At 52.1% G+C, this 13,442-nt stretch overlaps 3 protein-coding genes across 3 annotated transcripts; all 3 read right to left on the reverse strand.

Moving 5' to 3' along the window:
• Window positions 1–5,040: 5,040 nt before the first annotated feature.
• N0V89_004360 (uncharacterized protein) lies at window positions 5,041–7,468 on the reverse strand (the record flags this gene model as incomplete). Its single annotated transcript, XM_056213146.1, has 5 exons — window positions 5,041–6,069; window positions 6,435–6,809; window positions 6,859–6,930; window positions 6,984–7,383; window positions 7,434–7,468. 5 exons carry the CDS (start codon window positions 7,466–7,468, stop codon window positions 5,041–5,043), a joined length of 1,911 nt encoding a protein of 636 aa, XP_056073454.1.
• A 964-nt stretch (window positions 7,469–8,432) lies between these two features.
• On the reverse strand, window positions 8,433–9,283 carry N0V89_004361 (uncharacterized protein; the record flags this gene model as incomplete). Its single annotated transcript, XM_056213147.1, has 2 exons — window positions 8,433–8,759; window positions 8,810–9,283. 2 exons carry the CDS (start codon window positions 9,281–9,283, stop codon window positions 8,433–8,435), a joined length of 801 nt encoding a protein of 266 aa, XP_056073455.1.
• A 260-nt stretch (window positions 9,284–9,543) lies between these two features.
• N0V89_004362 (uncharacterized protein) lies at window positions 9,544–10,242 on the reverse strand (the record flags this gene model as incomplete). The annotated part of the gene is made up of 1 exon (XM_056213148.1): window positions 9,544–10,242. One exon carries the CDS (start codon window positions 10,240–10,242, stop codon window positions 9,544–9,546), a length of 699 nt encoding a protein of 232 aa, XP_056073456.1.
• Between the last annotated feature and the right edge of the window lie 3,200 nt (window positions 10,243–13,442).

Here is a 13,442-nt window from a genome sequence, read left to right on the forward strand (position 1 = left end):
ATTTTGCCAATTTGCAAACTTAGAAACTACCTAGAGACTACGCTTCTAGTGGGGCATCGGTTTCTTATAAGATCTGCTTGGTAAGTTGCTCTCGCGGCGCAGGTGGAAGAATGCATGCCCTTTTCAAGGTGCTGAACGTCGACATTACGCCAGCGACTTCCAATATCTACGCATCCGGCCAAGGTACGCTGACAGTAAAGGGTCCAGTCAACCCAACCCCTTGAGAAGTGACTGTCTAGTCTACCACAGCTTGACTCCCACCAACCCGTCAGAATATTCACATATATCGGGCTCATTAAGACAAATGGTCTATTCGCTGATCGCAGGTTTCGAAGCGAGAGAGATACCTGATGCAGTTTGTCTTTCTATTTGCTGGCCTACAAGAAATGACGCGGGGCTCAACAGAAGGAGACGCTTTTGCTGGATTCGCTGAAGCGGATGCCGGAAGGGTCGTATCGAGGGTGGGTCTCGTAGAGTTGGAACTGGAAGATGACGGCGGTAATTCCAGATCGGAAAATTGGGAAGCAAGGTTAACCACCGAGGCATTGAAGCTTGGCTGTCTAATCCAGCTTTCGAGTGCGTGTTCTTCAAGGTTTGACTTCGTCAGCAGAAGCGTCCGCCGGCGGGTTTGCTTGTAGCCATATTGGCATGTCAGCAGCCCTACAATTGACATCGCATATCCTACCATGTCCAGCGCACCATCATTCACATCAGTCCTTGACCTAATTTCACAGCCAACGCACAGCGAACCTTCTTCCCAGCTAAATGTGACCTCACTCGTCAACGCCTCAACGCCCTTTAACAATGCACACAAATGTCCAACATGCGCACACCCTCCCCCAAATCGGAAAGTTACCGCCACGAAGTCCAAGCGCGCGTGCAGCACCTGCTCTCGGGCCAACGTCAGCGACATCCAATACTGAGTCAGTACAGCACGCGGAGGCTGATACTAGAAGCCGTCGCTGAAGAAGTTAGGATTTATCGCTTAAAAAAGGAAGAAAAAGTTTTACAAGCCAGGGAAAAGGCTGTTAACATGTCTGGAGGAAACGGGCAGGTAAGGCGTTGTTCGAGGGAGGCAGTAGGTATCGATAGTTGTCTTGAGAAAGGGGAAAGTAGTCATTGGGGACGGAGGGGAGAAATTCAACAGGACCATGATCAAGATCGTGCGTCGAAGATGGGAGAGAGGGAGAAGTCAAAGCGACACGAGGAAGATCCTGAGTTCTTGATGACGAATAGCGCATCTGGAGCGCCTCCGCCTGCCCAAGACCCTGCTCAACCAAAGCATGCTTCACACCAAGCCACGAGAAGGGACGGCTCCACCCCCTTACAGTCTGATTCTCCAGGAGAAGGCAGTTCGCGTGGCCAGCAGAGGCTCGATCGTAACGGCAATCCACTTGTTCGTGGAAAAAGAGGCTGGAGAGATGCGTCTCCTGGCCCATTTCCGGAGTACAGATTTAAGATGGGTCCTATGTTTGGTCTCGGGGACCACATGAGAGAACGGTACCAATGGGGAATGGAAAGCTATGATTTGAAGCAGCGGAGGAAAGAAAGGCGGGGAAGAGGTACGTTAGATGAGAGGAAGAAGACGAGGGATGAGAACGGGAACAGGGAGGACAAGAAGCGGATGACTGAGAGCGAGGGGAAGAAAGCGATGATCGACGAGCCGCGTAGGCATGAACCTAAAGGCGAGAGATCCTCCATGAGAGCGCAGAGTTCAGGTTCTCCTTTGCACGCCGGTGTGCAGGCTGAACGGGAAGATTGTGCGAGAAGGGAGCATTATGATCAGAGAAGGCCTGGTGAACGCGCCAGAGATCAGAATAGAGAGGGTCGACACCAAGGAATTAGTGGACTGAAGGTCCTTTTTAGAGCCGCGGAACACGCGACACGAAAAGCTCAAGCAGAGGTTGATGCTCGTTCAAGGGAAAAGCGCCATGCTCGACACGAAACGGAGGCTAAGTCTTCGCCTTCTGGATACCATAGGTATATAGGGAGCCGCAACTCTCCCAATATCGAAGTTGGAAAGAGCTATACGTGCAGAAGCTCCATTCACTCGAGCAACAACCACTTAGACCCGCAGATCCCTGTTTACGAACGAACGCCGTACAGTCAGCGCGTCGAAGCGCGTGAGAGAGCCGAAGCTAGGAATGCTGGTGGTAAGTAGAGAGCCTTCCGTATCTTGAGCTACTTCTCCAGTTTTGCTTATTCCGAAATTGTAGTAAATAAAGATAACTCGTGCTCTTCCAGGGCATGGGAGACAGTTCAGCTTAAACCCGATGATAACACGGGATCTGGTCATCGCCCTGATGATGAGCAAGTGGCTCAACATCTGGGCACCACAGAGACCATGGTCACGCAATGGTGGTCCGATCGTTCTGGAACTCCGACTGATGACGGTAGACACGATGCGTATGATAGCGAAGATGAACGACATTTCTCTTATCACTTCATTGAGAAACTGAGGAGCAGGACTGGATCCTTATCGTCAGGACCTACTACTCCAAATGCACATGTGCAGACGGTTCCAGGTTCTGGTAAGTCAATCGAAATTCCCTCATTACTGATGCTAACCACAGGAAGGACGTCGTGAGCTCTCTCCAGTGGATAAATTCTGTGGACAGATAGATCAGGCTGGGATTTTGCGCGAGGATCAGACACGCTCTCAGATACCTTCAGCGCCATCTTCCCCTGATGCCCCTCCCATGTTAGTTTCTTCACTCTCTACGCCAGAAAGTCCTAGGTCGTCACCGGATCGCACAGGCTCAGGCTCCCGCCCTAACGCCTCGGAGGCAGCTAGGCTGTAAGGTTGCCTGGTAAGGCCGATGAATAGGATAAGGCTTCAAACGATGTATAGCTGGGTCAGCGGAGCTCTACAGGATTAGTGAAGAATCGGAGAGCGCATCTGTTAGCGAGTGCGGCCAGCGGTGGCTTCTTGAGTACCCTGATAACACAGACAAGGGTGAGGTCTGATTAAGGAAAACATTCTCTCCATATGAATGGTCCGGTGGCATTGGCATCGATCAATTGGAGGCTTTACTACATTCACATTGGTGGACGTTTAGAGCTAGTCTTTTCGCTCTTCCCCGGATATACGGCAAACGTGAAGTCCTCCTCATAAAAAAGGCCACAGAGCACATGAAGTTCCCCTGCTCCCTGCAAGCGATGGATCACATCTCTCTCCAGCAACCACAGATGACCACATCAATCACATCCCCTCCAGCCCTCTACCCATCCTAGATAGCCCCAACTCATCAAATGTCATCCTCTCAGTACATTCCTACGCCGCCCACAGCCATGCAAATCCTCAATAAAGCGTCTCGCCAAAAAGCACACAAACCCACCGCCGCCCTAGGTATCCTCTACGTTGCGGCGCATATCCCTGAGGTCGGCGAATTGATCCGTAGCATTACGTTCACAGCATTCCCGATCTGTTTCGCGAGTCATATCGTACGGTCTGGCCAGGCAAATACATGCTCGCGAATCCTCCAGACGTGGGTCATCTGGGAATTCTCTGACCTGAAGAATCCTGTTGAATTCAAGAGAGGCCGGCGCTTTATGGAAGGGATGCGCCATTCGAATGATCCTTTTAGTGGGGAGTGTACGTTTGCGGGGTGGGAGCATGAGGATGTGCAGTATGTGCTGGTCCTGCCGAAATGGACCAGAATTTGCCAGTTGCGATCCAATAATGGATGGTAAACAGGAGAAAGATAAGAATAAGTGAGAAGGGTAGCTGCAGCTGGTCATGCAGTGAAGGCCGAATGTTGTGGTTGAGGAAGTGCTGAAGATGGCAAGACAGACCTCTTAGGTGTAGCAATACTCAATGCTGCATCCCGCAGAAATTCGATGAACTAGATTCTGAGAAGGGTAAGCCTATATAGTTGAGGTGGTGCACTGCCAACCCATTCATTGTAGACTGGCTTGCCCTTGATAAAACCATTCAATCCCACGCTTTTAGCACAAGCACGGCAGATGTATGGTCTGGTAGTTACTACACGTCTTCCCACTCGGAACCTCACTACCTGTCTGCAAATACAAGTCGTAATAATCACTCTCTGTACTCTTGCATGCCAGAAAATTCAGCTCTGCACGCCAGTTAGCACGCCGCCACCCGTCGCCAACAATACTTACGTCTCCCGTAGCTACTCTCCGTCATCGTAATAATCGTATCTCCCTCTAACCCCCATGCCGTGGTATCCGCGCTCTTGCCCCACAAAAGCGGCTTGTAGCTCGTACTCGCAGTTTGGATGTTGAGGTATGAAGATGTATTCTGGCTCTGAATAGTGTTGGAGATAGTGAAGGTGTGGGCAGAGGATTCAGGCCCTAGGACGGGAGTCGAAGCTTTTTCGCGGCAGTCAATGGATGAAGATGAGTGGGGGAGGAGGGAATGAAGTTACTGTTCTTAGGATTCACTTGCAGGTAGAGGTGATAGACTGGGTCTGCGACGCCGCGAAGCTTTCCTACGTTTACGGCGGCGGCGTTGAAGACGGGGGCTGCGCGGATTGGAGGGATGAGCGGGAGCGCCGTTAAGAGGAGGTTCAACATCTTGAGAAAAGGTCCAGGAAAAGAAATGCAAGGTTGCAGGAACTACACAATACCAGGAATCAGTATATGCAAGCCGGATGCAGCCTTTATATGGTCGACCATATAAGCTGTTACCCCAGACTGTTTAATTTGATCGCAATCTGTCAATGTACTGTCACGCGTCGCTAATTCTTCCGTGCCCGTGCATATCTGTAACCTCGATTTGCCGGGAAACACGCCAACGGTTGAAGCGGGCCGCACATGCCACCTGTCCGACTTGAACCTACAAACATACAATTAGTCGTTCCTTGACGCCTGAGATGGCACCACAACTGATAGGCTTGCTCACAATGTAGGCCAAGAGATTGTTTTGAAGACCGGCAGTCCCACATAGGACTACAGTAACATGATTTCATATCTAAAACGCACACCAGATCCTGAGAGATTCTAAGTCTTGAAGTATCCCGAACTCCATGCTAAAGATGCGTCAAGAAATCCAGAGCTAGTTTTCGCTAGACTTCGTCAGGCTCCATAGTTTTGGCTGTTACCCACGGGCATGTACCCTCCCGCCACATGTCCATGTCCTGTCACGGGAGGCGGACTGACAAGCGGCGGACTGATCAACGGCTCCATTGGGTAGCCCCCGTGCTCCGCGCCATAATATTCTGTACTTCTATGTGCCGCGTGTTTGGTGAGTGGTTGGGTATCCTCGCTTTCGCCGTGTATACTCCAAGCCGCGGACCTGCGATGATCAAGCAAGGCGGAGTTATGGTGTGCATGTCCCGATGTATGCGCGGCGTTCTCTTGCGCCTCGCCGTGACCGTGCTCGTGATGACCGTGCTCGTCGTACTCTTTCGCATACGGCTGGCCGTTCTTAAGCAGATGCCAGTTGCAGAAAACAGCGCTCAGCTTGTCGAAGCAAAGGACAAGGAAAATGAGGCTGAGACAAACCGGTAGGACGGCAGGCGAGCCGAGAAACTGGTATAGACCGATTTCGTTGGAAATCATGGCGCAGAGGATAGCTCCAATGACGAGGCTCATGATGCGCGAGCCGATAGAAACGAAGTCGAAGAGATCGTGACGGTGGCGGCGGATGAGGAGTAGGAAGACGATAGAACAAGCCATCAGGATGCAGAACGAGACCCAGTAGTACAAATATACCAGCTTCCAGCTCTTGAGGGCAATCTCCGCTGCGGTGTGCTTGTCGAGTTTGTCCGCTGGTAGCTTCATTCCGAGACCGACGTACACACCATTGAACATGTCTATACTCATGTTGTAGAACTGTGTGGGAATTGAATTGCTGTTGATGTACTCGGTTGCGTTCGACTTGGAGCATATGTCTGTTGTGTTGCCGATTTGCCATATGGTCTCTTCGGTTATTTTCTGGAATTCTTGCGTCTCAGTCTTGCTTGTGAAGTAAAAATAGTCCAGAAGCTCAACGAGCTTATCGCGAAGTTTCGCGCCGTCTAGGTTCTCGGTGAAGCAGTACTTGCCAATAGACGTATCGATCTTGGCCCAATTTTTGATAACGTAACGAGCTAGGGCGACTTGCTGGCTACCTTCTACGACTCCAACGATAGCGAGTTGGAACGGGAAATGTAGGACAGACCAAACTTGTTGGCGTATCGTTCCGTAGTGCCCGTGGGGAAAATTATCGAAGTAAAGCGCCCTGCCAAACCCGAGGGTACGAAGTCAGTGTACGTCGCAAAGAACTGGGTATGATACATTGCCTCGGCTAAGGGAAGGAAAGATTCTTGTCTTGTGCTGTAAGTAGATAAAGACGGTATATATTTTTTTCGCTCAGTGGAAAGAACGCATCCAATTTGTACTAGGGTGACTTGCCATATTAGGACCTGCCGAGGGTAAGCCTTGCACGAAAGAATAGCATGTCAGTCTTGACCGATGTTTGGGCTTACCAAAAGCGCAATGATGCACATGACGAGAAAGCAGCCCTCGACATCTAGGCCGTACTTGCCCATCAATCGTGAGACGGTCTTCGTTACGCCAATGGCACCCTCTCCAATGACGATCAACGTCAACAAACTCATGCGCTCCATCAAATGCGTCTTTTTGAAGCTTAACATTCTCCACACAGACGAGATGGTTATGACTGCGGCAGCTTCTACAACCATGACTACATACCAAACAACGTAAACGCCTCGATGTGATTCATCTCCTTCTTTGAAGGCGGGTGTCATGGCAGCGAAAGCGCCGGCGGCAGTTAGGTACAGAGAGATCATGAGGCCCATCGGAAGGAACAGCTTGGAGAAGCTCGCTCGCACGAGGTAGAACTAGATGGTCAGTCATCCCTGTTCACCCGGATGAGACAAGAAATTTTACCAGAACAATCATATGTTGGATCGCCAACAGGCCTCTGCTAACGACGAGGGTGTAGCAAAGGATACGGAAGTTCTGCAATTCGTGTGAGGTGATGGTGGTGGCAAGATGCAATGCGACAGACTCACAGTATTGCTTGCCTTGTTACCCCCGTTTGAACCTTTGCCTGGATTGAAGGACGACCCGACTAGGGCCAGTCCCACAAAAACAATGAACTGCACCGTCTTGCAAAAACGCTCGTATAACGAGTCTCTGGCGAAGCGCACATCGTGAAGGGTGACCTGGAACCAGGACGACCATAGTATACCGAAGAAGCCGACGTAGGCGACCAGATAATCGCCGTCTGTGATGGAGTGGTAAGTGGTGAATGTTGCGAGATTGGCGACGAAGAACAGATCGAAGAAGAGTTCGACGGTATTCGCTTCGTGGCGCTGCGAGAATACAAGATGTTCGTGATCGGCGCCGGCGAGAGGGTCCTCGATCCAGGGCACGGTTTTGTGCAGGCGCTTGAGATGCTTTTCCTTGTCGCTTGCACTCGTCAGTGGTGATGTCAAATGGCCTCGTCGGGTGGGACGTACACGTCTCTCTTGTGGCCGTGGAATGACCAACCCATGGTGAAGCAAGTCTTTTGCGAGCTCCTATGGCGCGAAGCTGACTGGCCCAGCCCGACACGGGGCGGCCGCGCCCTTTAAACGATGCACCTCGCTCCTCCGCAGTGCGGCTTCGAGGCACGCGATGTTTTTTTAGACGGCGCTCGCACGCAGCCCCCGGGGACGGCCAATGGGACGGTGCCGCGCCGCTGCCCCTGGCCTGTGCTGCCCGCACTTGTACGCTTGGGTGTTGAGGCTGGCGGGCCAAGATCGTCGAAGCTTTAGGCGACAGGGCCAGGCTGGGAGAGAAAGCTGACGCTCTTTTGCTAGAGAGGGACCTGTTCAAGCCAATGCAAGTGCCTGCGTCGACCACGTGTGGTGCATCTTGCACCGTTGGCCAAGCATGGCGGAGCGCAGCTGAGAAGCTTCACGTTTCTTGAACCGACCGTGGCTGGCGCTCCACTGCTCCATACGGAAACGTGCTGCGAGCTGATCGTCTCCGTGATTGTACACATGAGGTGTTTGTCGTTGGGTCCGAATCTGGAACCCTGCGGCGGAACCGTGCCACCGGGATGGACTAGTGCGTCGTGGGGGCCGAGTAAGCAGCGGGGCGTTACCCCCGACCAAGTATCCCGGGTACCTTTTGCGATGCTTCATGGTGCACTGCTCTGCAAGAAACATCTGCGACGGGTGGGTGCTGGGACTCCTACCATGGCGCAGCCGTGGAACTGGGAGGCTAAGTCCACGTGCATAGCCTGCCTTACCAACGAGAAACGAGATGCGAGCTAGCACATCAACACTGAGATTGCGCATTCGTGCAATAGTCTATTACATTCCTCGTCATGGTTATCAACACTCGCGCCATCAAGTATCCACAGAATAGTACCGCCCGTATCCTACATGCCCTCTTCCGATGAGCCAATGCTGTAGCAATCAGAACGTGGCGCTCAATATAAACATTCCAAGGGAAACGCTACATCCTTGCAATCACTTGCGGATCAATCCAGTCCGCTCGTTGGCATGCCCTCCTTCGTCACCAACGTCTTCCTCGTCTTCCTCGTCTTCGTCCTCGGAACTCCACCCATCGGCTTCGAGTCCACTCCCGCGAATGCCAAAGCTGAGAAGAAAGCCGATGAACGAGACACCGGCGAAGATGCCAAACGCCAGCGCCTCGCCTTTCGGTTGAATCTTGGTCGCGGCGGTGAAGAGGGAGCCTGAGACGAACGGGCCAGCTGCGCGTCCAGCTGCCGAAAGCGTTTGCGCGAGGCCGTTCAGCGTACCGAGCACATTGTGGTTGGGTGCAGAGTTTGTAATCTATTGCTCGCGTTAGCGTCGCCGCCATGTACCCCCACAACGTCCCTTACCAAGAGTAGCGCAGATGTCAGACCACCGACGCTTGCTACCGTCTTGATGACGAGTATCGCCCCGAGCTCCGCCCACAGCCAACCGGCTCCGGTTCCGAGCCCTTGGAAAGGATTACTCTCTCTGTATCCAACCCACGGCATGAGTATGAACGCAACGACAAAGGCCGCCAAACTGATGCGGTAAGTGACTTTGTTGCCGATCCTCTCTCTGAGCTTGCCATAGACACCGATCTGAAACAGTATGGTGATAACGCCCGCGAATGCTAATGAGAGTCCGACGCCCTCAATGTTGAGACCCCGACCTGTAGGCTCTTCCTCTTCTGCGAAAATTGGGTATAATGAATTGTAAGATATGTTGGCAAGCTGGAAGATGAAGTAGGTGACGAGTAACAGGATAGTATCGCGGTTCAGAACTTCCTTCTTGGTGAGCACCTCGCCCGATGACTCGGGGGAACAAGACCGGAGGCGACTCATCCGAGTCGACATCCGACACTTCCTCTTCGTCCTCTTCCTGAACACCATCTAAATGAGTGTTGTGGTGCCGGTTTTTCTGTTTCCGCATGAAGCGTTTGATGTACGTGGGTCGCGTCGAACTCGTGAACTGCCACAACCATGAAAATAAGCTCCCAACTCGCTTTCCTAATGGAGGAAGATGTTTCGCTTCTTCCAGGCTTTCCTCCAAGAAGCCCATGCAGATGATAAGGTCGATTGCCAGCACGACGGCGGCAAAGAGATTAGGGGAAAATATATGGGTACGGATTCGGACGATCTTTGTGGAAAGGATGGTGCTCCATAACCAACACACCACCCACAATAGGGCCTGTGATGGCGCCGAGACCGTATACGACCGGTAAATAGGTAAATGCTCTGGACTGGTTGCTACGGTCTGTTATCTCGCCCAGGCAGGTTGAGACCACACCGGCGTTACCATTGACAAGACCCATGCAGACCTGCACCAGTATTGCCTGCCACAGCGTGCGACAGAAACCAAAGGCTACAAAGCACAGAAGCGTCAAGAAGGTCCCAGTTATCACAACCGGCTTTCGTCCGATGCGATCCGACAGCCATCCCCAGAAGAAGTTTGTCGCAAACTGGGCAAGCGCAAACGACGAGGCGATCAATCCCACGTACAAGCCTGCCTGGCCATCCTTCACTTCGGGGAACGATTTCGCCATCTCGGGAAGGTACGGGCTTATCGAGTTGAGGGCTGTCTGCTCGGCGAGAGCGATGACGGCCAGGACAGCGAGCTGCCGGGTCGGTAGCGGGGACTCATGATGGCTGTCGTCTGAGTCGGAGCCGTGGCTTTGGTTGCCCGAGGGCGAGGCTTGAGAGCCTAGTGGGCGACCGCGAGTGCTAGGTGCTCTTATGGGGAACGTCTGATAATGCAGTGTCGACGACTTGCGCGTGTCGATGCCAGGACGAGTGCGGCCCATGGCGGCCGTGTGGGTGGTTGAGGACGTCGATATTGAGCCGCAGCAAGTCTACCTCGTCGAGGCCGCCGTTTCAGTGCCAGAGCGTGCTTGCATCGGGGCACGGCAAGAAAAGGCAGTGAAAGTGGTGCAGGGTTCGCGCAGAGATGGGAAAGTGAGAAACCCAGGCTGACAGATGCAAAAGTGCACCATCACGCGGGACCTGTGTCGTCATCCCGCTAATCGCAGGTACGCGTCTTGGCAAAGCGCGTCACGCTTCCGGGGCCACGTGCACAACAGGCTATACGTCGCACATTCAGAGAAGCCGTTTCTGCCATCTATCCCTACGCGAAATCCAAGCAAGACGGAGAGTCCTTCAGGTTCTGGAAGCGTTTTCAACCAAGGGCAAGGACAGGCCGCCATAGGTGCCCAACTTGTCACACGGCTTCCAGGTGGGACATATCTCAAAAGACACGCGATGGAAGCTTTGCCGGTCGTCTGAGTGCGCTGCCTAGCAACAGGTACGACGTACTCTCAGGGAAGGTGAATGCCCGCGGTACATCATCAGGTCAGCGCTTGGAACAGTCACAATGGCTCAAGTTACTAGCACAGTCTATCCAAACACAACTTGTATATGCTTCGTGTGGCAAGCTATGGCTGGCATTCAATTCCACACCATTAGATGTGTGATCACCAGCTGTTGCCAGCAACCTTTTTGGGTTGCTTAGTCATATCGTCGGCCCGCTCTTCCCCGGCTCTCTCTTGGCTTCTCGAGGAGGGTGTATTCCAGGGCTTCCTTCCGCCTTCACACTCCATAACTTTCGTCGACACTGGACTGGAAACTTGTGATAGTCATTCTCGACGCCAATCGTACCACCTCGCCAATTCATCATGCCTGAGAAGAACTGCATATGCAACCTGCCAGACGAATTATTGCTCAAAATCGTGCAGTACATGTCACCGTTACAGTCAGATCCGAACAATAATCCTCGCATATCATGGGGTGTGCAAAGACTGCCTCTCTCGGACTATCGCTCTGTATCGTTAGTGTGCCGACGTCTGAACCGAGTCGTAACTGGTGTGATGTATGCCCACTATGATCACGAGTCCGACTACGTTTCCTCGGCCTTGTTTATCAGAACGCTTGTTCAAAACCCACTTCTGGCCCAAAACTTGAAGAGTCTGAAAGAGATCGGGCCGTCGATGGGAGACACGGGAGTCTCGAAAGTGGAACCATATAAGCGCTCAGCTCCCATTGTCGAGTATCTTTGCGCTGCAGTCCAGCAGCTTTACCGAAAAGTCCCAGACGTCTCGTTCAAGAAATACAAAACAGTCGCGTCAGCGGAAGTAGTAAAAGGATACTTGAATTCTTCCAAAGTGGAGAAGATACGGTGCACGGCCTCGAGACTGCACTGATCCTTGCATTGGCCCCGAATATTCAGACAGTAGCGTTAAGTTACGCTTCAGACCAAGACTATGATCTACCCCGTGTTTGGAACCCTTGGCTCAGACGAGTGAAGCCGTTTGGTATGAGGATGATGATTCCCGGAATTCGAGGATTCCCGCACAACAACGCGCATCATTTCGAACATCTTCGAAAGTTGAAAGTCAATATGGCCGGTATCGAATTCTGTGGCATTTCCGGAATCCTTCGACTGCCGTCACTGGTTGATCTCATCCTGTGCAGGCACGACAAACACCTTCGTAGGGCTACCTTCGACCTACTAGATGATATGGATCGGAACTGGATCTGCGCTGCAAGAGAGTCTAGAGTCCGGACAATGCGCCTTGATGATATTGACGTACATCACTTATATCTCGTGAAGCTGGTTCAATCGTGTGGGCACTTGGGGGCGTTTGCATTTAGGAGTGTTTCGGAGTGGGACGTACCCCATCTAAATTATTCCCTATTCATCCGGGAACTTCAGGAGCACCAACCCGAGCTACAGTCCTTGAGCATTACTGATCCTCGCCATCCTCATGATCTCTATGATTCCGGCGATGTTCCGAGTCGGATTGGCCCTCTCAATGGCTTCCAGAACTTGAGGTACCTAGCCGTGCCGCTAGAGTTGCTAGTCAGTAAGTACCATTAGGCTATGGTAAGCATTATTTACCAGATTGAAATGACCAGGTCCTTTGAACTCCGGCCCGAGCCTCTATCTCGGCAATCTTCTTCCGCGAAGCCTTCAGACTTTTGTGCTCAGCAAAGGAGAAGGACTGTGTGGACTCCAAGGCCCCCGTTTCAATGAATGGTTTGACAGAGCACTTTGCGACGAGCATATACAGAGTATAGTCGATGCACTTTGACTTCTTCAAGTTCACTCGCGACTTCATAACCTGCCATGTACACTTTGACTACGTGATCAAGGTCGACCACGACGGCTCATACGGTGCGTGGCAACTGCAGAGGAAAAGACGAACAAGGAGAAATCGCGCACTGCTGTTGCGTCTGCTAACGTAGAGACGTAGAAGCCAATCAGCGTTTAATTTCCGTGCGTAGGATCAACGGCGATGCCATAGCGGATGAATACTCCCATCATCTGAATTCGACGTTCGACCCTGTGCCAAATCATGAATTGACAGGCTTTGGGCAGCCTCGTTTTCTGGATACGGAGCGCGACGAGTGGAAAGTGTATAGGAACAAGATCCCATATGAGTTGCGAAAGGAGGTTTGAAACGCAGAAACGAATCGTTAGGTGTTATCTATTCAAATCCCACTACCTTGATATATCGTACTGCGTCCCCTCTTGCTACGGACCTCTTCGACAACTTTTGAACCTGGACCAAAAGACAACCCCGGTCTTTAGTGATTGTCAGCTCTCCGGGAAGACTCACAGCTGTGTCATTAGCATTGCATTCCTCGTCAAAAATTTGGTGCTATTACCCTAGGGTGAGCAATACAGAACTCAAACTTCGGACGTGCCATTCCTATAGTCGCCCGTACAGATATAAAACGCCCAACTTTTGCTTTCCCCCAAAGCCTCGTGAGGCATTATCCATAGTGCGTCCTTGAAGCCTCGAGCCATAATGTGTGTCCACTGATATGTCCGAATCTCGTATCTGATAGCTCCTTCTTGTTCCGTTTGACATTGTACGTCGTTCGCGGTCACGCAGCTGCCGAGATGTGAGCGCATTGCTCAGATCTCAGGACCGGCTTGCCATCGCACCATGAGGGTTCCATCGGATCACTTTCGGCGCAGGCACCGACGGCGCTTCAGGGTCGG

The sequence above is a fragment of the Didymosphaeria variabile genome (genome assembly GCF_027946475.1).
Source record: "Didymosphaeria variabile strain IMI 356815 chromosome Unknown scaffold_3, whole genome shotgun sequence".
Classification (NCBI taxonomy): Eukaryota; Fungi; Ascomycota; class Dothideomycetes; order Pleosporales; family Didymosphaeriaceae; genus Didymosphaeria; species Didymosphaeria variabile.